The sequence below is a fragment of the Salvia splendens genome, chromosome 10 (genome assembly GCF_004379255.2).
Source record: "Salvia splendens isolate huo1 chromosome 10, SspV2, whole genome shotgun sequence".
Classification (NCBI taxonomy): domain Eukaryota; kingdom Viridiplantae; phylum Streptophyta; class Magnoliopsida; order Lamiales; family Lamiaceae; genus Salvia; species Salvia splendens.
The window spans coordinates 24,284,166-24,309,283 of record NC_056041.1 but is presented as its reverse complement, the minus strand read 5'-3'; the positions used below and the strand labels follow the sequence as shown (position 1 = coordinate 24,309,283).

Here is a 25,118-nt window from a genome sequence, read left to right as displayed (position 1 = left end):
AAAAATTATGAATTTTGATATGCTTTTTATAATTTTTTAATATAATATATTAAAGATATATAAATTATTAAAAATAATAATATCAGTCAATCAAATTGTGCCATTTGATACAATCTCATTAGATGAGTGGTGAAAGAGGAGAGACCGAAAGGTCTACTTGAAGAGAGAGACCCATGTCAGAGAGAGACCCATGTGTAGATTTTTTTTTTTAAATTGCATTACTTAGGGCATCCACAACGCGTGTCTCCGCGGTGCCGCGTTCCGTGTTTGCGGAACGAAACCGCGGAGACACGCGTTGTGGATGCCCGTGTCGTCCCCATGCCGTGCCCATGGCGAATTGGGGTGGCGAGCTCCCAGCGCATGCGTGACCCCCACTCGCTGCCCCGCGAGTGGGTTTCGTCACGGTGACGCAATAATTCATTTTTTTTAAATCGAATTTAATTTTTAAAAAAAATGCAACGGTAATGTTACTGTTTTTTTATCCGTTTTTTATATTTTTTAAATTTTTTTAAATTTGTTTACTCTATAAATACTCCTATTTCATACTCATTTTACTCACAAACACACATCTATTCCTCTCAAATCCTCTCTATTTCCACCCCAATTTTCATCTGAAATCAACTCTGTTTTTCTTCTCCCAAATTTAATCAAACTAATGGATCCTTTTGAACAAATGCGTCAAATAATGGAACAATCACTTGAAGAAGATCGACGATGGGAGGCGGAAGAAGCCGCCCCGCCCCAACGACGCTCCCGTACGTACATCCATCGTAAATTGTGTACTTTTATTTTTTAGGAAATTATTAAATTATGCACTTTTATTTTTTAGGAAATTATTAAATTATGTACTTTTATTTTTTAGGAAATTATTAAATTATGTTTTTTTTACGAATTTTATGTTGTAAGTTTATTTTATGTAATGAAGTGTGTTTGTTTTAATTGAATTGGGTTGGAAATAAAAATAAAAAATGAAATTGAATGAATAGTAATTTAAGGAACGTTAAGGAACGTATAAGAAACTGAGGGTTGCAGGTTCCGTTCCTTAGTTAAGGAATGAAGTAAAAAAGTACAGTGGGGCCCGCAAATAGTAGTTTAAGGAACGGTGGGGGAACAACGTAGTGGATGGCCTTACGTGGAGGTCGACCTCCACATACCAATAAATGTGGCCTAAGAGTTACATTTGAAATATAAAGAAGAGTGACTGAAAAAGATTGAAAAATGTGAGATCCATTTTAATATACTTATGATAATTTGTGGGAGAATGAATTAGTGGAAAGTGAGGCTAATCTACTACCATTTATAGAAAAAGTGAACCGTGACTCTTAATGGTCTCGGTTCATTATTTCTTTCGTCCAAATATAGTTTGAGTCATATTCCTTTTCAGATTGTCCTATTGTAATTGAGTCAGTTCATTTTTTAGCAAAAATCAACAACTTTTCTTCTATCTTACTTTATAATCTCTCACCCTTCTTTCTATTATAATTTATTATCGATTTATTTAACTTATTTAACATAATTTTTTCTTAAATCTCGTGCCGAAAAGAAATGTCCCTACTATAGAAGGACAAATGGAGTATTGTATAACAATCTTCTTAGTACTACTTTTGTCTAAAAAAATAGATAAAGTTGTAAATAACACTATTTTAATATACCATTAGTAAAGTAAAAGAGGAGAAAAATTTGATGAAAATAATGTTAGTAGATTATAAAATTTATATTTGAGATAATATATAAGGTTAATATTTGTTAAAAAGTTCATATTTAGTATAGTCTAATTTTAATGTACAAACTTAAACTAGTAAAATGACTGTATTTGTTTCTAGAAGGAGGTAATATAAATTTTTAGTGATTTTTATAAAATTTATATGTAAAAATGATTTATTTGGATAGAGCAAAGATTTCCCAAATAGGGAAAGTAGGATGACAATAGGCACCGCATTCGGTGTCCACGTGTAGCCCCAAGGTAACTCCCCTTCACACACGGAACCTCTTCCCTTCCCTTCCCTTCCTCTCATAAAACGGCGTTACTTCACACACCCACCACCACCGCTCAACAACAAATGGAGCTAAAATCGCCCACCACCACCGCCGAAATTATGCACAGCATCAGGAAATACGATCTGCTGACGTCTGTCAAGGTCAAGGAAGAGCCTCACGAAGAAGGCGAGAAGAGCCTCGGCTCCGCGAATGGTCCGGCGCCGTTTCTGCGGAAGACATTTGAGATGGTGGATGATCCTCACACGGATTCCATAATTTCGTGGAGTCCCGCCAAGAACAGCTTCATTGTTTGGGATCCTCACCGGTTTTCTACTGATTTGCTGCCTAGGCACTTCAAGCACAGCAATTTTTCAAGCTTTATTCGCCAGCTTAATACCTATGTGAGTGAGTTTTATGCCAATTGCTATTATTGTGCTTCTTGATTATCGTTTTGCTGTTTCGAATCATCGCCTTCCTTTTTCTCAGTGATGATTTAAACTTAATTAGGTTATTTGTTGCATCTACAAATTGGGAACTACTTCCTCGTCCCCCAATAATTGTTCCCTTGGGTTTTAGGAAATATAATGAAAAGTGAATGTTTGAAAAAGTCAAGTGATATATGTGTTGCACTTTATTATACTTTCTCCCTTCAAAAAAAGAGGCACGGAGTAAGAGAGAGAGGAGAGAGAAAAATTGGATAAAGTAAGAGAGTGTAGAGAAAAAGGGAGAAAGTTCCATTTTTAGAAATGAAGATATTTTTTTTGGACTTTTCAAAATGATAAAATGAGACTATTTTTTATGAACGAATGGAATACTGTTTTATAATAAAATGTTAGGGGAATGAATTAGTAGAATTTGAGACTTACTTACCTAAAAAGTGAAAGTAGACTGTTAATGGAGAGGATGGACAGAAATGATAAAAGTGGATAGATAATTAATGGCGACAGAGGATAGTTAATGGATGACGGATGTAAATGGCAAAAGTGGACAATTAATGGGTGAATAAAGGAGTAATTTTGTTTATTCAGATTTTTGTTGGATGTTATGAACTTAATTGTGTTTCAGTGTGTGTGTAAGAAGCAATGGACGGAAATGATAAAAGTGTATAATATGTTTTGGTTTTACTAAGATGATGTGATGGAATGCAATGACAGGGGTTTAGGAAGATCGATTCGGACAGATGGGAGTTTGCGAATGAAGGGTTCGAGAAGGGTAAGAAGCATCTGCTGAAGCACATCACGAGGCGAAAGCAGAAACAGTCTTGGATGGATACATCAGCCAAGTACGGGGCGGAGGCAGAGCTCAAGAGTCTGCAAAAGGAGGTGCTGAAGCTAAGGCAGCAGCAGGAGATGACGCAGAGTTACGTGGCAGCTGTCGAGAAGCGTCTTTGTGTCACTGAAACAAAGCAGAAACAAAATGCCCTCTTCTTGATCAAGCTAATGGAGAATCCTCAGCTTCTTCAGCTCATCACTAAGAAGGTGAAGAAGAATTTGAGGCCATTTGGAAGTGGACAGGTCTTGAAAAAGAGGAGGCTGATGGCAGGTCTTGATGACAAGAGCTGTGATGAAAATGACTCGAGCTCCTCGGACACTAGTCGAGATGATTTTGTCCTGTGGGAGAAACTGTTGGAAGATGACATGATCTATGAGCAGAATGATGATGAGACGCAAAAATGTGATATTTTGCCAGCGGAATGTGGGACGCAGATGAGGAGCCTCGTGGAGCTAGTGGCATCGATTGCTTAGTCGAGTAGCAGATAGATGACTACATACAAGGATTGAAGTAGGATAGACAAAGAAATGGCATTTGGAGTTGGGAGTTGCAGTTGTTTGTGTTTGATTTCCTTCCTTTATCAACTTCAACTGTAACTTAGCATCTCTATCTTATTTGGGACCTCTGTAAATGTTGGCTTTTGTAGAGGAATAGTAGATTTTGTATGAGCATTATTTGGGACCTCTGTAAATGTTGGCTTTTGTAGAGGAATAGTAGATTTTGTATGAGCATCTTATTTGGGACCTCTCTCTCTATCTCTCAATAGTTTACATAGATGCATTTCCATAGTATTTGGAGATTTCCCAAGATGAATCACAATGTAGTACTCCCTCTATTTCTTCATAGTTGAGGTAAAATTTTTCGGCACGGAATTTAAGAAATGGATGTTAAATGTGTTAAATAAATAGATAAAAAAGTGGGAAAAAAGTAGAGAGAATAAAGTAGAAAGTGAATAAAGAAAGAGAGAATAAAGTAGAAAGTAAAAGTTTCTATGTAGGGAAATGACTTAACTATGAGGAAACTTCTCAAAATAGAAAGATGACACGACTATGAAGAAACGGAGGGAGTAGTACATGGTAAAAGTCCCCACTCACCATTGAGAAATGCAGCTTGCAGAATATTTTTATCCACATATGTATAAATAAATGGTTGGCTAATCAAATCTTTCTTGCTCCAAATTGAGTAAGTTGTTGAGAAGTAGTTCACTCCTCATCTAGCTCTTCAAAAGCATCTAATATACATCACAAATCATCTAACTGCACAAGAATACAACATTCATAGGGTATTGTGAAATTTGAAGAACCACAACCATTATGTTGGTTTCTAGGTGCGTCTTACTTGGGGCGATCTGAATCCTTCTTTGGATGGATGGTCTCGATAAGAGCTTCGATTTCTTCTTTTGCTCGTTCGAACACGTTTGGACCTCTAACGTCCTCAATATCATCACTCATTCCATGCTTCTCTTTATGATGTTTCTCTGACTCGTTTCCCGCTGCATTCTCCTTCCATTCTGCCACCAGAATTAAGATTCATCATTTTTCACAAACAATCCTCACCCTCATCCCAAAACTAATCAACAAATTGGACCAAGATTACTATTTCAAATGCAAAAAATGGCAATTCATTTTTTGGCACAACGATGATTGTTACTAACACACTGGAAGAATAAATGTGAAACCAAATAATTCAGGTTAATGGGGTTGATGAAGTCAAGATTCGCCCAGTAGTAACTGATTTGAAGGAGTTGATAGACTTCAAGAGCCCACATCATTATCCCAAGACGTTTACATGACCATAAAATCATCCTAAAAGATGGTGCTTCCCGGTCAATATTCATTGTTATCATTATGCTTTCTTTACAAAAAGGATGTAATGGAGCAAATGGTGGCGGATTTGCTTCAATTGGGTGTTAAACGTGACATGTGTAGTCGTTATGCGAGCCTGGTTATTTTTGTTAGAAAGAATGATGGTTCTTGGCGCATGTGCATTGATTATAGGGCCCTAAATAACATCACCATTAAGGATAAATATCTGATACCCCTCATAAAGAATTGTTGGACGAATTGGGCTCCACACATGTTGGTTTTCTAAGATTGATTTGCGATCCGGGTATTGGCAGGTCCGTATGGCCGAAGAGGACATTCCTAAAACAGCCTTCAAGACCGACAAAGGCCATTATGAGTTTTTCGAAATAACATTACTTTTCAAGGATTGATGAATGTTGTTTTCAAGATCTTCCTTTGGAAATTTGTCCTTATTTTTTCCAACGATATCTTGATCTATAGTTGTGATAAGGAGGAGTGTGTGAAGCATTTAGAGTAGGTTTTTGAGCTCATGCGCTATCATAGCATGTTGGCTAAATGCTCGAAGTGCGCCTTCGGCAGCCAACAGATTGAGTATCTCAACCATGTGATCTTAGCCCGAGGTGTGGCCACGGATGTGCAAAAGATAGAAGTTGTTGCTCCTTGGTCGATTCCTAAGAATGCCAAGCACATGTGGACCCGAAAATTTGTTCCCAAGCAATAAAAATCAAAGGATCCATTTTAATTACCCCCAAAAAAAATATTTGTCACAAATGCAGAGCAAACATTGAAAGTGAAAATAAATGTGATATAGGAGTTTTTGATGCACTTGACTCTAAAGTAGCATCATAAAATTCTTGAGAAAGTGCACAAATGCTTATGCATTCTCCCCTGCAATTGGAGGCCCATCCTTCCTTTATCATTTTCTATGCAAATATCCCATGAAAAGAACTCATTCTTTTTAACACCCTTCTCTGCTTATTGCAACATCACGCATTTTCTATGTTGAATTCCATCTAATTTTCATATCCACAGGCACGGTTGATCACTAGAAAACTTGACTAGTACAACAAACTCCCTAAATTTGCTCAACCTAGCTGGACAAGAATAAAGAACCACAATTGCATTCCTGATAGACTTAATTAAAGAATTAAGCTCTTTTAATTCACCTTTAACAATCAGGGTAAAAGTATGACAAACACATCTCAAATGCAAATATTTTCAATCAAACAACAATTTTTGTTCAACACCCATTCTTCTTTTCAAGTAATTGCACTATCGTTCAAAGAAACATTTACAACCACGAACGAATACACTTTTTCTATCCTCATTTTCTCCAACAAACCTCAATCATATTGTCAATTTCTTTTCCAACATGATTTTTTATTTTTGTGAAGTTAATTATTAATTTTTTGCAACTTTCAATAACTATCTAAAAAGTGAGTTCTGACAATATTTAATAGATATCCAAGTGCCATTAGCAATGATCACCCTTAGATCCATTAAGCACAATTTGAAATTTTGTTTTTCTCTTCTAAGGATTAGCATTACTATTGACATTTGGACATCTATTCAAAACATTAACTATATGGTTGTCACAAACTCACTTTTTAGATATTGAGAGATGTGGGACAGAAAAAGTTTAATTAACTTCACAAAATCCACAAGTCACGTTGGGAAGAAATTGGCAAGATGACTGATGGTTATTTGAGAGATGTGGGACAGAAAAAGTATTTTCGGACGTGGTTGATAATGCATCTTCGAATCATAGTGCAATAGATTACTTGACAAGAAGAATACGTATTGAAAAAACTTTGTTGTTTGATGAAAAATATTTGCATTTGACATGTGCCTCTAATATACTTAACTTAATTGATAAGGATGGATTGAAAGAGCTCAATTCCTCAATTAGGTCTATCAGAAATGCAGTAGCGTTTCTTCGTTCTTTCCTTGCTAGATTAAGAAACTTTAGGGAGTTTGTTGTACAAGCCAAGTTTTCTAGTGTATCAACTATGCCGATGGATGTGAAAACTAGGTGGAATTCAACCTATAAAATACTTAATGTTGCATTAAAGTATAGAAGGGTGAAAGAATGAGTTCCTTTCATGAGATATTTTCATGAAAAAAATGGAAAGAGTAAAGAAAGGATTGGAATAATGCAAAAGCATTTGTGCACTTTCTCAAGAATTTCTATGATGCTATTTTAGAGTTAAGTACATCAAAAAATCCTACATCACATTTAATTTCAATTTCAAGGTTTGCTAAACAGATTGAGATTGAGAAAATTGGGGTCAAAGTGTATGAATCGTCGACGATGAAAATCGTCGACCATGAAGGGGGCAACTTGGTGTGGTGGCCGAAGCCGTAGCGAGAGGGAGGTCCGGGCAACAGAGGTTAAGTAAGTTTAGCAGTTCTAGTGGTTTGGAGGGAGGAGAGTGGCATAGATATTCATCATTAGATTTTTCTAGTTTTTTTATTTATTTAGTTGTTATTGTATTAGAGATTGATTTGGTTTAGGAGTTTAGTATTCATCTTTTAGAGTTTTGTTCATGTTGGAGTTTTTTATAGTCTTATAAATAGGGCTTTGTTTCCTATTTTTGCAGTGTTTAGAAATAAAGTTTAATTCAGTTGTTTTTGTTGTGACCTTTTCAGAGGATGACCTCTTAGTCATACAAGGAGTATTCATTTATATATGTTTATTTTCTATCTTTGTTTTCTTTATTCTCTGCTCTCTATTATTTTCCAACATCATTGTTATCATGTCATATGTACGATATGCTTCATATGCTGAGCGAATGCTTATGGTACTTCGCTTATCACTCAGTATCAGAGTATAAGGACCAGGGTTAATTATGCAATCACACATCTGAGTTTTTCATGTATATTGAGAAAGCCATGTAAATTTATTTACCTAAGTGTATATCCCGCATGATACATTGAAACCCGATGGTCGAAATTTATTGTGTGGCGTTTATAAGCGAAAATTGAAAGATTGAGTACCTCTCTCCTCTGTGCAATTACCCTAAGGTCGAGGCATTTTCGATAAACGCTAAAACAATAGTACAATATCGAATATTTACCTTTAATAAAACAAAGATATGACAACAGCCGAAGAAGACAAAAACAAAATCAATCTGAAAATGCTTCGGACAACAAAGCACAAGATCAACGTATACTCTCTTTTCAAAATGTGAGGCTAGAGGTCTCCTTTACATAACCGCCCCGTGCCCCTAACAACACTGTTGATCCCATTTTCAGAACAACTTAGCAACAGAACTAGAAATTGTGAACTAATCAAAAACATCAACAGATCAACTCATGGGAAGGCCTAATTAGAATGTTACAAAAGTCAGAGTAAGGGACTCAACACCTAATGGTTTGGATAACTTCGTCCATATAGCTAAAGGGTTATGCTAGATCCGTGATGATGTATATGCAAGTCATGTGTTTGAGAGTTCAACGTATTTTGTGATCCTGACCAGACCATTGCTACTAGGACACTAAATGCTCTTTTAAGAATATTTTAGCATTAAAGATTTGATTATCACGCCCATAACATAAGAACATATAAATAAATTTGGAAACAAGGATCAAAAAAAGAGAACTAAACGCATACTACAATACAAGCATATTTCAGTTTGCAAATGCAGCCATAAAAACTCAAACAAACACATCACCTAAAGACAACAAAATAAGCATATTCCCAATTTCAGAGATCATACCTGAATGCAACTCCGATTTCGCAGAGCTCTTCGTAGGAGTATTCCTGCAAACAACAACTCAATATTCAGCAAACATACATATCACTCACACACTCTCATGAACTAGATAATCCAAACAAAAACCGCACATTTCCCGCGAATCATGACTCTTTGAATCCTTCTTGGGATGAATAGCCTCCACAATGGCCTCGATTTCCTCCTTCGCCCTCTCAAACACGTTGGGAGCCTTCACATCACCGGTTGGAGTGTTGCAATCAATATCTTCCCGCAATCCATGAGTCTCCTTGTGATGCTCATGCCTGTGTTTCCCACTGTGCAAAACTGCCTCAAACTCTTCCTTTGCCCTCTCAAACACATTTGGCGCCTTCACATTTTTCCCTGCCCCAATCGTAAAAACCGCAACTTTCATACAAATTCAAACAATAAATTGCAAATCCGATGTAACAGGAGATGGATTTACGGGAAAAAGGGTTGAATTATGTTGAACTCAATTTCTAACAAAATTCCTCGTTGTTTTGCGATCATAACCTAATTTTATGAAATTGAATTCAGAAGTGGTACCTGGTGATGAATTTGATTTCGAATCAGCCATTAAAAATACTTCGATTTCTCTTTTCTTTTTCTGGTTTGGATTTCTCACCAAATTCCAAAAGTATATTAGAAAAATTGAATTGGGAGAGAATAAAAATCAAAGATTCTGGTTAGAAAAGTCTTTGGGCCAATAGATAGGAAGCCTGAACACATGGCATTTTCTATTGGTGTGGGATCCCCTCCTGTGATGGGGAGCACAGCATGCCCTCTCACATACAAATATTTTAATAATAAATTTGAATTATTAAAAAAAATTAATATAAAATATTTTTTATGAAACGGCCCCTGCTGTGCTCTCTACGAGAGTAGTAGGGGATCCCATCCCTTTTCTATTGTAGGCCAATTAGAATGAAACAAATTTAATTCATAATTAACAAAGAAAGAGTGCAGGATAAAAAATAATTTAATTTATGTAGTTGATGGTGGGATTTAAAGATGATAAAGTAAATAAGAGGGCAATAAATGAATATAGACTATTTATATGGAACAAACGCAAAAAATGATATATTTCTATGGGACGGAGGGAGTATACTTCATCTGTCCCATTAAAAATGAAACTTTTTTCTTTTTTAATCGTCCAATTAAAATTGAATCGTTTCCAAAAATGAGAACGTCTCGATCTCTACTTTTTCATCTCTCTTACTTTACTCTTTCCACATTAACTCACAAAACATCACTACATAAAAACCCGTGCAGATTCTCAAATGTTTCATACTCCCTCCGTCCCGCTTTAGGAGTCACGGTTGATCAATTTCGGACGTCCCACTTTAGGAGTCCCGGTTGGGATAAACTAATAAAAAATGCCTACAAAGTAAGTAAAAAAGTATTAAAAGTGGGTCCCAACATCCACTACAACGGTTATTTATTACACACCCAATTAAAAGTGAGTTCCAACATCAACTACAACATTTATTTATTATACACTCAAACACTTTCTTAAAACATTTGGTCGACTCAACCGGGACTCCTAAAGCGGGACGGAGGGAGTATTTTTCTAGAGTATTCACAAAGTCCATCTTATAGCCTATCTCCATTTTTCTCATATCACGTCGGTATTTATCAGCCAGCTCATATCCCTGGTACAACCTATCTCACAACTCATCTCATTTCCACATCAGTATTATTTTAATATTTTATTTAATTGTTTGTTTCAAATAAAATAACAAAAAAAATAAATTGAAGACCAATGTAATAAAAAGAACATACTTTATTTTTGGAAAAAAAATGTTACTCCCTCCGTCCCAGAAAGATTGTCCCAATTCATTTTTTGCACTCGTTTTACAAAAATAAAAATAAATAGGTAAAGTTGAAAGAGAGTAAAATAAGATAAAGAATAATGTAGGTAACACTATTCTCTACATTATTCTCTCTGTTACTTTACTCTCTCTATGTTACTTTACTCTCTCTACTTTAACTATTTATTATTATTTTTACAAAACGAGTGTGAAAAAGGAAATTGGACAATCTTTCTTGGACGGAGGGAGTACATTTTTAAAAAATAAAGAAATGTTGCCCACAGGTCGTTCTAGACTGTCACGTTGGTTCTTTTGCTTTGTAGATGTGAAAATGAAGAGGGGTGGGTGAAGGTATATAGTGGAGTATGAGGTATATACACAGATGGTGAAAAATCAAATAGAAAAAAATCTTTTCGGTGCCGATCGGCGGCCTCGGGCCACAATGGGTGTCGATCGACCGTCGATATCGGCACTGATTGATGAGGCGATCGATCGGCACCCCATTGTGAATGCTCTTAGGCATATTTGTGCAAAAAAGCAACATATTTCTTATTAGGGATGTCAATCGGGCCGGCCCTACTCGGGTTGCGGGTCAATCGGGTGGGGGCTAATCGGGTTTTTGATTTCTTTCGGGTTATAAAAGTTCAACTCTGACCCTAAAATCTCGGGTTTCGGGCTAGCCCATCGGGTTGCAACCGATAAGATTAACATGCGATCAATCCAATAAACAATGACGAAAATTAGTTATATTCATAAAATGTAAAATATTTAGTTATGATAAATTTGAGATATATGGTTAAACTCAATCATAAACATGATCAAATACTAATATTTGAGATATTTCGTGAAATATTAATGCATGTTTTAGAAATTTAAATATTTTTAAGTGAAATTGAGGTTTTTAATTTATTTATCATTTATAATATTAGTAAAAATTCAATATATAATTTGTGTATTTAATATAAAATCGAAAGTTATTTTTTAGTTATCAATATTATAAATTAATCAATTTAGCGTCGAATTAGGAGTAAAAATTAGAATAAATAGAAATTTTATCAGGTTTTCGGGTCAGCCCATCAGGTTGTGGGTTAATTGGGTGCGGGCTAATCGGGTTTTAATTTTATCGGGTTAGAAATTTCCAGCCCTAACTCTATAAATTTGACGGGCTATTCGGTCCAGCCCACGTAGAGGTGTGCATTCGGGTTTCGGTTCGGTTTTTTACCAAAACCGAACCAAAACCGAATTTAGTTCAAAATCCAAATCGATCCGAACCCGAAAAACCGACACCGAAAAACCGAACTTAAAAAATCGAAAAAACCAAAAAAATAAATATAATATTAATATATATTTATATATGTGTATGTTATTTTATTTTATATATACTAATTGAATATTTATATATAATATAAAATTAATAATATATATAATATATATTATATAGTCGAATATACTCCCTCCGTCCCGGACTACTTGCACTATTTTCCTTTCTGGGCGTCCCAAGTTACTTGCACTCTTTCCATTTTTAATAAAAATTAAAATTCCCTTATCACACTTAATTAAAGCTAATTTAATGACATTTACTCCCTCCGTCCCGCTTTAGCAGTCCCGGTTGAGTCGGGCACATGTTTTAAGGAGTGTTTAAGTGTGTAATAAATAAATGATGTAGTGGAGATTGGGTCCCACTTTTAAACAACTTTTTTGCTTCAATTTTCGTCACCCAAGTGACTCACTGTTCACTTGCAATCTGCCAAAATAGTGGGAAAAGAAGATTAAGTGGAGATTGGTACCAAATTTAAATTTTCATTACCAAAATGGAGGGAATACAGTCAGCCAAAATAGTGGGAAAAGAAGATTAAGTGAAATCAACATTCAATTTTTCATTACAAAAATGGAGGGAATACATTCTGCCAAAATAACCTCTCTAAATTTTGGGAGGGAAATTTTGAAGTTCTACATTGAAATTCTAAGTACAGTAAACACAATATAAATACATCCATCACCTACATTTGCTCCTTCCATCTACCACTACCATCAAAAACACTAAAAACACACACTGCATCAGAGCATTCTCATCATTTGGTAAGCAAAAGGAACCAAAACGCAGCAAGCAATCAACAATCATGAAGCACAATGCAAAAAACCAGGTTCCCTCAGAGAAATCTCATCATTGGGTAAGCATTCATCCTCCAACAAATTAACCATCACACATTAATATCATAGGCAGTAACCATCACCACCATCAAACCAAAAACACCACCAAGGCAGAACAATCACCACATAGTGTATAAACCTCCAAACCCAAAAAAATAGGGGTGGCTTAAACACAAAACATCAGAAAGGTTGCAATTTTTCATCACAGGGATGCCCGAAGGCCAATCCCTCAAAATGCATAGAATTGAAAACCATACTCACAGATTTAGAGGAGCTTTAAAAAACATGGGAACTGAATGGCCATAAACCGAAGGTAGCGCTCCTCTTCCTCTGTGTACCAAGCCTTTAGTGTCGTCGGTGGTGTTTCAGGGACAACGCCAGAAATTGGGAACGGATCGACATCACTACCAAGGTCAACCGGCTCCACGTTTGAGTTAAATGATAGATCGGTCGACGGAGAGAGCGGAGGGAGAGGGGAACAACTAGGGTTCACAGAGAACTGAGTTTCAGGGACGACGGTGGACATGGAGTCCGTTTTCTCCCACGAATACGTTGGAATAGGGGAGTCATGGGTGGCGATCACACTCTCAATCGACCCATAGCTTTGGTCGAATGACCAATAGACCGGCGGAGATGGTGGTGTTGGCGGCGGAGATGGTGGTGTATGTGGAGATTGTGGGTTTAGGGTTCCCATTTAAGCACGAGAGAGGGAGGATTCAACACAGGGTTCGGGAGTGGGGCGGATCTCGTTCTCCAGATCTAGGGTTCTCAGGGAAGGGGGCGAGTACTTTCAGAGAGAGAGAAATGAGGGGTCGAATAGTTGAAACGTGAAAGAAAGAAATGAGAGAGAGAAATGAGGTAAGAGAATTTGCTTCCTGATTTTAAAATTGTAATGACATCAATTTTTATGTTACCGAGTTCAACCGGGACTCCTAAAGCGGGACACCCAAAATTGATCAACCAGGACTGCTAAAGCGGGACGGAGGGAGTATTAATTAACCACCAACCCCACCATCCCCAATTCATTTGTAATGTATCTGTTCTCTCTCTTTGCAACTCTCTATCTGTAAATCCTAAAAAAAACTCTCTCTCTTGAAACCCTAGATCAACCTCACTCCCCGTCTACGCGATCTTCCATCCGCGATTAATCCACGGCGGTCTCGAACCCCAACCTCACTCCTCGCTGACGATCTGCCAAATAGTGGGTGGGTTAACCCACGTCTCTCCCAGACCAGTCCTGTCTGCGAAAGGTTTGAAACCGTGTGGTTTGCAGGTGGTAGAGATATGACGAATTGGGTGAAAGAGGCGTACGCGAAGTGTGAAAGCAAACCAGACAACGAGCACAATTTTTCCATATCTGGTCTCTCCCCTGTTTACTCAAGTGATGAGGACTTCAATCTCTCTAATTATCAATAAAATACACAATCTTTGGTAAGGTGTTTCTAATTTATCATAAATTATTTTTTCTGCTTTTGTGATTTGATGAATTGTTCATTGTGCTGGTGAGTCAAAGTCTTCAGACAGTAAAAGTATCTCTGGCACCACCATGTCAGACTCGTCACACGGACGAATCATCTCCGGCACTACCGCGTTCGAGTCGTCGAACGGAAGAACGGCCTCCGGCACCGGCGTCTCGGAGTCGTCAAACACCGTCTCTTGCACCCCGTTTCAGATTCATTCACTGAAACACCTGGATCGGACCTCAAACTTTCAGAATCAGAAATTGGGGCTACAATAGCTCTTCTGAAAAGAGATCGATTCACGTTATGACGGTATCTAAGTGGAGGGCTACGACTGTGGTAACGGGAGGGGGGAGTGTCAGGAACGATGGTCTCTGTCTCGGACACCATTGAGAGAAGAGTTATGGAGACAATATGAACAAGAGAAGAACGATGATTCAAGACCCAAATTTAGAGTTTCAGTTTTTATTTTGGGTTGGAAGCAAAATATTGGATGAACAAGAACGATGATTCATAGGGTTTCAATTTTAATTTTGGATTGGAAGCAAAATATTGGATGAACAAGAACGATGATTCATAGGGTTTCAATTTTAATTTTGGATTGGAAGCAAATGTTCGATAAAAAAATGACCTTAAAATTCACCAACTTTATTAGCCATTCTACTTAAAACACTAATTACTCATTCCTTAATCTCCGTGCCGAAAAGTAAACGTTCGAGTAGTCCGGGACGGAGGGAGTATTAAAAGAATATATATATATATATATATATATATATATATATATATATTATATAATATAATATATTAAATTAATAGAATATATATAATTCGGTTTTTCAGTTTTTCGGTTTTTTTCTTCGCCCGAACCGAACCGAATTTCAAAATTTCGGTTTGGTTCGGTTCGGATATTCGGTTTCCGGTTTTTTTCTCACCCCTAAGCCCACGGATTGCGGTTTACACTAACATCCCTATTTCTTATGGTAACTTACCTTTTCTGTTACTTTATTCTATTTTCGTCTCCTTACTTTTTCCTTTCCTACTTTATTTTAACTCATTTCACACTATTTTCTTAAATTTCATAACAAAAAAATTGTCTCATACATTTGGGCAATTAGTGAGCTCAAACTTCACTCTTTAGTTCACTAATGTAACTTGGGCTATTCAAATAGTCATCCTCAATGAACCTCTCAGACAATTCTTGAGTCCAAACTTATTGAATTTTCGAGCTCCTATGATCGGTCCAACAAACACTAATTGGATTGAGTTTTGAAGATTAGTTTTAAGTGATCAACTGTTACAAAATTGGAGTTGGTACAAATATTTCGTAGTCGATCTATATTCTATAGTGTATGACCGCTGGAATAAAGCAAAATGTGTTCCTCATTTGGCATATCCACCATGGATAGGTGAATATTGGATTTCGAGTACTCGTTTTATTCCACACGAAAGAACACCCACTGGAAACGACGCAGCATCTCCAGCGCGGATATTGCAATTGCAAACACAGTGAGGTAGTTATGGCGAAGACAACGCAGGATGAGATTGCTCCCGATCACCCAAACATACATTCCAAATCCAAACCTACAACTACATGACAGAGTAGTGTTCTAAACAAAAATATCATTTTCTTTATGCATCAAAGTGTTGGCTTCCTCCCATGTAACAAGTGTGATATAACGAATGGAAAACAGAGTATTGTCTCATGGATATTCGGAAATCAAATACTCTCCTACATGAATTTTGTTTTCTATACATACCATTATATAAACCGAGACATGAAATGGTTTTATTGATTGCAACTTCTTCAAGGAAATGCGATGATAAAGCATACCCTTTAGAGTGACAGGCGAAGACATTGGAAGAAACGGAAAATATAAGGCAAAACAAGAAGTATTGGTATTGCGATAGAGTGACTCCCGCAAACAGAGTCTGCCTCAACCTGCGCATACATGCAACCTCAGAGCCGAGTGGCAAGCGTTCATGGTTAGAAACTTCACATCTGCTAAGGAAGGGATGGCATCTGCTAAGGAAGCTTAGATTTTGATTAATCGACTTAGAAAGAAGAGAGATAATAATGCAAACGTGAATTGCAAGATAATATAATACCAAGCCTGCAAGCAAAGGGTAGCAGCATTGAAAGATGATAGCAAGACAGATCAGAATTTCTCACATACAAAATTTAAATGTCATGGCGTTCACACACTGGCTCCTTCAATCTATGTGTGTAACAAATAACTTGTACTTGTTGATGTCATATCTTCAGGAAAAAAATACCAGAGTTCTTTTTTGTGGGCATTTAGTATGAATATGAGCCCTTCAGTTATAACAGCAAGGAAAACAATTCGCCAAACTGTCCGCAAGAGAAAAAAACGAGATGAGAGATAGAAGATATCAAAGGGAAATATGAGGGTCATCAAGACCGCAGCATACAAGAGCACCTGCACCAAGAAAATGTTACTGTAGCTTCATCGAGTAGAACAGATATATGTATATGTATACACTGTAAATATGTTATAGAGCATAATATGGCAACATCAAATACAAAGAAAACAAAGTTCATGTTTAATCACCAGGCATACTCATCGAAACAATGATACTAACCGAGCCAAGAACGATCTAGAAAGATGACAATGATTACTCTCGAGATATATGGTGATATTGATGCATAGGTCCTTTCAGCAAATAAATCCAATACCTGCAATATGTACTTACAATCTTACACAGAAAGGCGTAATGTCTTTCTTAGAACATCTAGGTTTGTGCCTTCCAAGTGGCACTCAAGGTTTACATTTTATCTACAGCAATCATATTATTTTCCTAGAGATGATCTAAATACAAAGCGGAAACTAATTTGTCTCCAAAGTCTTAAGTTCAATATGCTGCATAGTTTGTCTTGCCACGCCGATCGAGTTGGGGGCGAAGGATGTGAGGCGGTGGAGTCTGACTAGCCATGGGAAGAGCATCCGGACGAAATTGCCGAAGCGTGAGATTTTTGGGTTGATTTGGAATGGAGGGTGGACCCCTACCATCTCGGTGTTCATTTGGAGGTTGTTGTTTGGTAGGTTGCCGGTGGATGAGAAGTTGCAGAGGAGGGGGATTGAGTTAGCGTCTAGGTGTCAGTGTTGTCGGTCTCCTTCTGATGAGTCCTTCAGTCATGTCTTTCTTTCGAGTCAGTTGGCGATTTCTGCATGGGAGTATTTCGATTCCTGGTTTTCTTCCTCGCACACACCGATTCACACGAGCACTGATATTGCACTTAGACTAGGTCACTGGCGGAGGTCCTCTTTCAAGAGGGCTCCCGCTATGCATATTAGTTTTCTTGATCCCTGTTTGATTGTTTGGTTTCTTTGGACGGAGAAGAACGACTGCAAGCATGGCGATCTTCTTTTTGTCACTCTCAAGTTATTTGGCAGGTCACTCATCACCTGCACGTGTTTGTGCTGGCCGGTAGGATCAACCCGATTCATTGGAGGGGATGTTTGCCGTCGGTTGATTTCATGCATTCTTCTCCCAGACAGCATGTTCTGCGGTCTCTTATGGTCCTATGGCATCCCCCTGATGCCCCTTGGGTGAAGCTGAACACTGATGGAGCATTTTCTACATCGACATTGGAGGCGGGGGAGGGAGAATTGGTTCGTGGTTCTGATGGAGGCCTTCTGCGGGCCTTCTGCTCTCCGGTAGCTGCTTCTTCGAGCTTTGAGGCGGAGCTTTTGGCTCTGATTCGGGGTTTGGAGATGGCTATGGAGCTTTCTACACACATTTGAATAGAACTGGACTCAGCAGCTCTGGTTACCTTAGTGTCATCTGGACAGCTTGCCTCTGCGGATCTCATACACCATATGGCTTTGATCCGTAGTATGACTTCTCAGCGGCAGGTTCGATTTTCACACATCTATAGAGAAGGAAACCGTGTTGCCGACTTTCGGTAGGGGGTTCAGACCCCTGCCCTGAGATATTATGATTCAGTCTCTGTGCCTCAGTATCTGAAGGCGCTTGTTAGGATGGACCAGCTGGGATATCCTAACTTCTGTTTCCGACGCAGAGATGTGGATTGATCTTGTTAACATGGTAGTTTGCATTACTTCATATTTGTTTCTTCCTTTTGTTTATTTAGTTCCTAGTTTACCTTTGATAGCATGGAGGATCCCCGCTTGTGGGACCTCCGGTTTACCTTTTCATGTTCTTGTTTTGGATCCTAGTCACTTTTGGGCTAGGATCATGTCTTAGAACGTTATATTTTGATCTTATTCACGGGTTGGGGGTCTGCCTAACCCTCGCCCACAATGGGTGTTTTTGATTAAAAAAAGGTATTAAGTTAAATATAGATTCACATTAAAAATATATTGACATTTGACAGTTGGATCAAGGGCCGAGTTAGGGAATGTCCTTTGTGTGTACCAAAATCTATATGCATATTTTTAAGTGGTAAGAACCACAAGAAAAAGCAGAAGGGGAGCAAGTTATTCTCAAAAGATGCTCATTCTCAAGCAATTTTAAAACAGTTGATGGATTGAAGGATGCTCACCACACCGATTTTGGACTTCTCTTCCCCTTACATGACTTTTCCATCTAGTCACCATGGCTACATCATGTAAGGAGCTCAAGTTCAAGATCACTTGATATAAATCATGGTGACTCAATAACAAAGTTAGAGTGACTCGATAAATGGTTACGGATTAAGATCAGGTCAGAGCACACTTGATAGTCGAGTTACTGTGACCCAATTTCATGTCATGATTATGTTCACATTAGACCGTCGAGCCATTTAGTCAATTTCCCCACCTAAATGGGTGAAAAAAACTAAGTTCCCAAGAAGGTACTCCCTCCTCTTAAAAATGATTGAAATATTGTTAATGGATAATGTTAATTATGGAGCCTAAAATATCTCCTACTATATTTAGGATTTGTTTTTCCTTGAAGTATATTTACGTGTGAAATATGTTTCCTAGTTTTACTAGAATTAGGGCTCTCTAGTTGCTTATAAACAGAGGTGCTCAAATTATCCTGAAATTATATAGTGAAATCCCTGACTTGGCATCGCCCCCAGACGTAGATACACATTGTATCGAACTGGGTAAATAATTCGTTGTGTTCATTCTCTTTCATATACGTGATTGCCTGTGTTTATTTCCCAACAACTGGTATCAGAGCCTAAGGTTTAAGAGGCAGAAATCACGATGGGGATCGACAGGAAGATTGCTGTAGAGAAGTTTGACGGATCTGATTTCGGATTTTGAAAGATGCAGATTGAGGATTACCTGTACGGTAAAGATCTGTGGAAACCTTTAAAAACCAAACCCGAAAAGATGGAACATGAGGAGTGGGATCTGCTGGACAGAAAAGCGATGAACGCGATTAGGCTATCGTTGTCCAAGGATGTAGCTTATCACACAACTGCAACAAAGTCGACGAAGGAGATGATGAAGATCTTGGAGGACATGTATCAGAAACCATCAACAGCAAACAAGGTACATCTAATTAGACGATTGTTTAGTTTTAGAATGCAAGAGGGAAAGCTGGTGCAACAACATCTCAACGAAGTTCAACATGATTACTTCGCAATTGAACTCGGTTGATATAAAATTTGCTGATGAAATTCGTGCCCTAATTTTGCTATCGTCCCTGCCTGAGAGTTGGGCTAACTTAACCTAACCTTTTTAATTAAACAGGCTAACTTAAAAAAACTAGGTATTGTCCAATAAATTGAGAGATATTTATTTTAAGATGTACAAATACGAACACTATTGTCCAAAATTTTGTTAGGTGGTTCATTTATTGATTGTCACCCATCAATAAATTAGGATACATGCATTCACTTTGATCAATTAAAATTGATCAAATAATATCAATAGTCTAACCAGTTATTGTACTATCAATCAGTAGTTAGGTCGATTTATTTATTGATGGAAAGATTTCACGAGACTCTACTTGGCAAACAGGTTAATTATTCATGGCGTATTGTCATTGTTGTAGGCCCTTCACTTTCATTATGCCGGTGTGGCTTGCCGCGTGATGAATCGGCGAATTTTTGATGGTGATGAATGCAGGAAAATACAGATCACGACACAGAGAATTTACGTGGTTCGATTTACTGAGGTAAATCTACGTCCACGGGAAGAAAAGAGGGCAGAGTTGTATTGCTTGATCTGGGATTACAGCTTACAACACAGACTTGCTATATGATATTTTATCTCTAGAGAGCTTCTTTTGAACCTAACCCTTTTCTATCTGATCTAAGTTCTATTTATACATTGAACCAAGATCGTGGCATGCAGCACCATTTACTAGGCAGTGGATGTCGTGGAGATCGTGGCGATCTTGCATGGGTCCACTATCCTGCATGAGTTAATGACTGCTTGACACCACTAAATAGATCGTGGGTGTAGTGGAGGTGGAAATCCTGCATGAGTCCACTATCTCCTAGTTCGGTCGAATACTGAGACCGAACTGCTGAATTATTGCCGAGCAGCTTTTGCCGATCTGAGAGTAGAGCTTGATGCCGACCTGAGAGCAGAGTTTGATTGGTTGGCTTTTACCGAGCTGTAGGCTGGGGCCGAACTCTTTAGTCATGCCGGACTGATACTCTTTAGTCATGCCGAACTGATACTCTTTCTTGGGCTTTAGGCTGATGGGCTTTACTGCTGTTGGGCTTGTTTAGTACGTACTCCATCACTACCCCCCCCGAAAAGCGAAGTGAATCACTTCGGCATTCTGGATAAAGGTACGGGGTAAGTTGATGTTTGTCCTCGGTCTGATGAAGTGAACTCTTCTTTGACCGGACTTGGTTTGTGTCCTAATTTGGCGAGTTTTATCGCTCGGATCGGACTTTCCGTTGTCCTAATTTGGGGATCGGACTTTCCCTTGTCCTAATTCGGCGAGTTTTATCGCGTGGATCGGACTTTCCCTTGTCCTAATTCAGGCAAGTTTTATCGCGTGAATCGGACTTTTGTTGCAGTTCGTTTCAGACGAAGTGCTTGATTTTTAAGCCGAATTGTGGTCTTGTATCCTCTTTAGAAGCTTGGACTTCACAATCGTTGGCTTATTGCAGTTCGTTTCAGACGAAGTGCTTGTTTCTTAAGCGGAATTGTGGTCTTGTATCCTCTTTAGAAGCTTTGACTCACAATCGTTGGCTTATTGCAGCTCGTTTCAGACGAAGTGCTTGTTTCTTAAGCGGAATTGTGGTCTTGTATCCTTTTTAGAAGCTTTGACTCACAATCGTTGGCTTATTGCAGCTCGTTTTAGACGAACTGCTTGTTTAAGCTGAATTGTGGTCTTGTATCCTCTTTAGAAGCTTTGACTCACAATCGTTGGCTTATTGCAGCTCGTTTTAGACGAACTGCTTGTTTAAGCTGAATTGTGGTCTTGTATCCTCTTTAGAAGCTTTGACTCACAATCGTTGGCTTATTGCAGCTCGTTTTAGACGAACTGCTTGTTTAAGCTGAATTGTGGTCTTGTATCCTCTTTAGAAGCTTTGACTCACAATCGTTGGCTTGTATATGTTCTAAGAAGGGGATCAGCCTTCGAAGAACAAGATACCTCAGTAACATTTGTAAGAGACGACACGCACAGAGACAGACAAAACATACAGACAAAACGCACAGAGACAAACAAAGACCAAGCAAACCAAAGAAAGCACAAAGACCAAGCAAACCAAATAAAGCACATTGACCGAACAGGACTCAAGACTGACTGACCGGACTGTCTCTTACAAATGGAACTTCTTGAGGTTGAAAATGTGCCATGTTCGGGGTACCTGTTCTCCTGACATGTGAGCCAATTTGTAAGACCCTTTGCCGAGGACTTCTGACACCCGATACGGACCTTCCCATGTGGGTTCGAGCTTGCCCAGCTTTTCTGCTCGGCTTACTTCGTTGTTTCTCAAGACGAGATCTCCCACTTGAAATTGCAGCTTCTTCACCCTTTGGTTGTAATACCGGGCTACTTGCTCCTTGTACTTGGCTGCTTTTATGCATGCCAATTCTCTTCTTTCTTCGGCAAGATCTAGCTCGGCTCTCAGTCCGTCGTCATTTATTTCTGCTGAGAAATTTAGAGTTCGGGGACTGGGTATGCCGATCTCCACCGGAATCACGGCTTCAGTGCCGTACACAAGACTGTACGGAGTTTCACCGTTGGAGGTTGTGGGTGTAGTTCGGTAGGACCATAGGACTTGAGGGAGATTTTCTACCCATTGTCCTTTGGCTTGTTCTAACCGAGCTTTTAACCCTTTCACCAAGCACCGCGCTAATGGTTTGATCGGATGCCGCTAAGTATAAGAAAATCACTTCGGCATCTGTTGGAGCAGAGAGAATTGGAAGCTCGGCTAAATATCTTTTGAGCTCGTCAAAAGCCTTTTTCTGCTCGGCTCCCCACTCAAACTTTGGTGCCTTTTTTAACACTTTGAAGAACGGCAGTTGCTTTTCGGCTGCTTGGGAAAGGAATCTATTTAATGCGGCTAGACATCCAGTTAGTCTTTGCACATCGTGTATGGACTTCGGCATCGCCATGTTCTGAATAACTTGAACTTTTGAGGGATTTGCCTTGAGTCCGTCCTTTGAAACCCAACAACCCAGAAATTTTCCCGAATCTACCAAAAAGGTACATTTTTGGGGGTTGAGTTTGAGGTTGGCTTTTCGGAGTACGTCGAGAGTGGATTTGAGGTTGTCTTCGTACTCCGAAGTGCTTTTGCTTTTGACAACTATGTCGTCGACATACACTTCAACCTGTTTTCCGATTAGGTGCCGAAAAAGCTTGTCTACCATCCTTTGATAAGTGGCTCCGGCATTCTTTAAACCGAATGGCATCTTTTTATAAGCGAAAATGCCGAAATCGGTAATGAAAGCTGTTTTCGGAGCGTCGCTCTCATCCATCAACACTTGGTGATATCCTTTGTATAAATCAAGAAAACAGAAAATTTCGAAGCCGATCAAAGCTTCTACTTTTTTATCTATATTCGGAAGGGGATAGCAATCTTTAGGACAGTGCTTGTTTAGATCGGTAAAATCTATGCACATCCGCCATCCTCCTTCTTTTTTCTTGATCATCACAGGATTGGCTACCCAAGAAGGATATTTCACCTCGAATAGTACATCCGCTTTTAGTAATTGGCGGACTTCGTCATGGATGACTTGGCTTCTTTCTGCCGCAAAGAGTCTTTGCTTCTGTTTTACTGGCCGGATTGAAGGATCAGTATTTAACCGATGAGTGATTACCTCGGGGGGCACTCCGGTCATGTCCAACGGAGACCATGCAAAGACATCTTTGTACTCCTTGAGGAGCTGAATGGTCTTTTCCCGGAGTAGAGGCGTTCCTGCGAAGCCGATCTTGACCGTTCTGGATGGATCATCTTCGTATAACTGAACGGTCATTGAGTTCGGCTCTGAAGTGACTTCGGTCATCTCGCTTGCCTCTGACTCCGGTTGCTGTGATTGCTATGCTTGATGGTGCCGAACTGATTGCTCGGCACTTTTAAGCGCAATCTGCAGACATTCTTTTGCTCTCTTTTGATCACCTCGGATGACCGCTATCCCACCTTTAGTGGGGATCTTGATGGTGAGGTGATAAGTAGAGCAAACGGCCCGAACTGTGTTGAGCCAGTCTCTCCCCAGGATGATGTTGTACGGGGACCGAGCTTTCACCACAAAGAACTCGATCATCGTATTGGAGCTTGTAGGCGCTTTTCCCACCGTGATCGGAAGGCTGATAATACCTTCAGGGCGGGTGTCCTCCTGGGCGAAACTTTTCAGAGGAAGTGGAGCCGGACTGAGCCGAGCTGGATCCACTTCCATTTTATCGAAACATTCTTTAAAAAGAATGCTGACTGACGCTCCTGTATCCACAAATACTCTGTGGATCAGTTTGTTTGCCACTCCGGCTTGAATGACAATAGCGTCTTGGTGAGGAGAGATGGCTGGGACGGGATCGGTATCTGAAAATGTAATCACTTCGTCTTTCTTTAGCCTTTTATGTGTTGGCTCCTCTTGATTGGAACCTCTGCGTTCTGCTTTTAGGGACGACTTAGTCTTCCCGGCAGGGAGAGCATCAATAGTCTGGATTACTCCATCATATTGCGGCTCGTCGTCGTCTTCGGGATCCTCATGCCTTTTCGGATCCTGAGGATTGCAGTTCGCACCTCTCTGCCTTTTGTTCTTTTTCGGCTGCTTGCTTTGGTATTTTTTTAACGTTCCTGTTTTCACAAGAACATCAATACCTGCAGCCAAATTTCGGCACTCCTCGGTATCGTGACCGTGGGCTTGATGGAAGGAGCAATATTGATCCTGAGGTCGCCGAGCGGCTGATTTCGTCATCCGCTTTGGTTTTTCGAACATATCGGAATGTAGTTCGAAAATTTCCGCTCTTGACTTGTTTAATGGTACGAACTGAGCGGGCGGCTTCTCAGGATTGAGACGTGGCCCCAATCTGCCTTGTACCGGTGCCCTTTGAATTCTTTCAAAAGGAGTTCGGCGAGGAAGCACCTGGCCGCTTTGATCGGGCTTCTTTTTCTCTTCTCGGGATGAGCTGTCTAAAGACCGTTTTCGACGGTCTGCCTCATCCGCACGGGAAAACTGGTCCGCAATGTCCCACATTTCTTGAGCTGTTTGCGGACCGCACTCCACGAGCTTTCTGTAGAGAGCTCCGGGCAGGATTCCATTTTGGAATGCCGAAATGACAAGTAGATCGTTGAGATCATCTACTTGTAGGCATTCCTTGTGGAATCTCGTCATGAAGTCGCTGATCTTTTCGTCGCGACCTTGACGTATAGAAAGCAGCTGAGCCGAAGTGATCCGGGCTTCCGCTTTCTGAAAGAACCTCCTGTGGAAAGCATCCATTAGATCTCGGTAAGATCTAATGCTGCCTTGGGGGAGGCTATCGAACCACCTTCTCGCGTTCCCGATAAGCAGCTCGGGGAAC

The 25,118-nt window shown here is 39.3% G+C and overlaps 2 protein-coding genes and 1 long non-coding RNA gene across 3 annotated transcripts; 1 reads left to right on the top strand and 2 right to left on the bottom strand.

Moving 5' to 3' along the window:
• The first annotated feature begins 1,996 nt into the window (after positions 1-1,996).
• LOC121753115 (heat stress transcription factor A-7a-like) lies at positions 1,997-3,992 on the top strand. The gene is made up of 2 exons (XM_042148295.1): positions 1,997-2,378; positions 3,132-3,992. Exons 1-2 carry the CDS (start codon positions 2,061-2,063, stop codon positions 3,720-3,722), a joined length of 909 nt encoding a protein of 302 aa, XP_042004229.1. The 5' UTR covers positions 1,997-2,060; the 3' UTR covers positions 3,723-3,992.
• A 353-nt stretch (positions 3,993-4,345) lies between these two features.
• On the bottom strand, positions 4,346-9,536 carry LOC121753116. The gene is made up of 4 exons (XM_042148296.1): positions 9,335-9,536; positions 8,902-9,151; positions 8,774-8,817; positions 4,346-4,759 (listed from the first exon to the last, which is right to left on the bottom strand). The coding sequence occupies exons 1-4, from the start codon at positions 9,363-9,365 to the stop codon at positions 4,584-4,586; spliced, it is 501 nt and encodes a 166-aa protein (XP_042004230.1). The 5' UTR covers positions 9,366-9,536; the 3' UTR covers positions 4,346-4,583.
• Positions 9,537-15,884: 6,348 nt separating this feature from the next.
• LOC121750683 lies at positions 15,885-17,291 on the bottom strand. Its single transcript, XR_006039918.1, has 2 exons — positions 16,385-17,291; positions 15,885-16,230 (listed from the first exon to the last, which is right to left on the bottom strand). It is a non-coding gene; the product is annotated as an uncharacterized LOC121750683 (long non-coding RNA).
• Positions 17,292-25,118: the final 7,827 nt, after the last annotated feature.

What these genes read in the sequence shown, in the direction of transcription:
- LOC121753116 (XM_042148296.1), bottom strand. Translation starts at nt 9,365, where the DNA reads ATGGCTGATTCGAAATCAAATTCATCACCAG. An exon ending in GAAATCAAATTCATCACCAG is followed by an intron (nt 9,152 to 9,334) that starts GTACCACTTCTG and finishes CGATTGGGGCAG; the next exon opens with GGAAAAATGTGAAGGCGCCA. An exon ending in AGTCATGATTCGCGGGAAAT is followed by an intron (nt 8,818 to 8,901) that starts GTGCGGTTTTTG and finishes TGTTGTTTGCAG; the next exon opens with GAATACTCCTACGAAGAGCT.
- LOC121753115 (XM_042148295.1), top strand. Translation starts at nt 2,061, where the DNA reads ATGGAGCTAAAATCGCCCACCACCACCGCCGAAATTATGCACAGCATC. An exon ending in TTCGCCAGCTTAATACCTAT is followed by an intron (nt 2,379 to 3,131) that starts GTGAGTGAGTTT and finishes ATGCAATGACAG; the next exon opens with GGGTTTAGGAAGATCGATTC.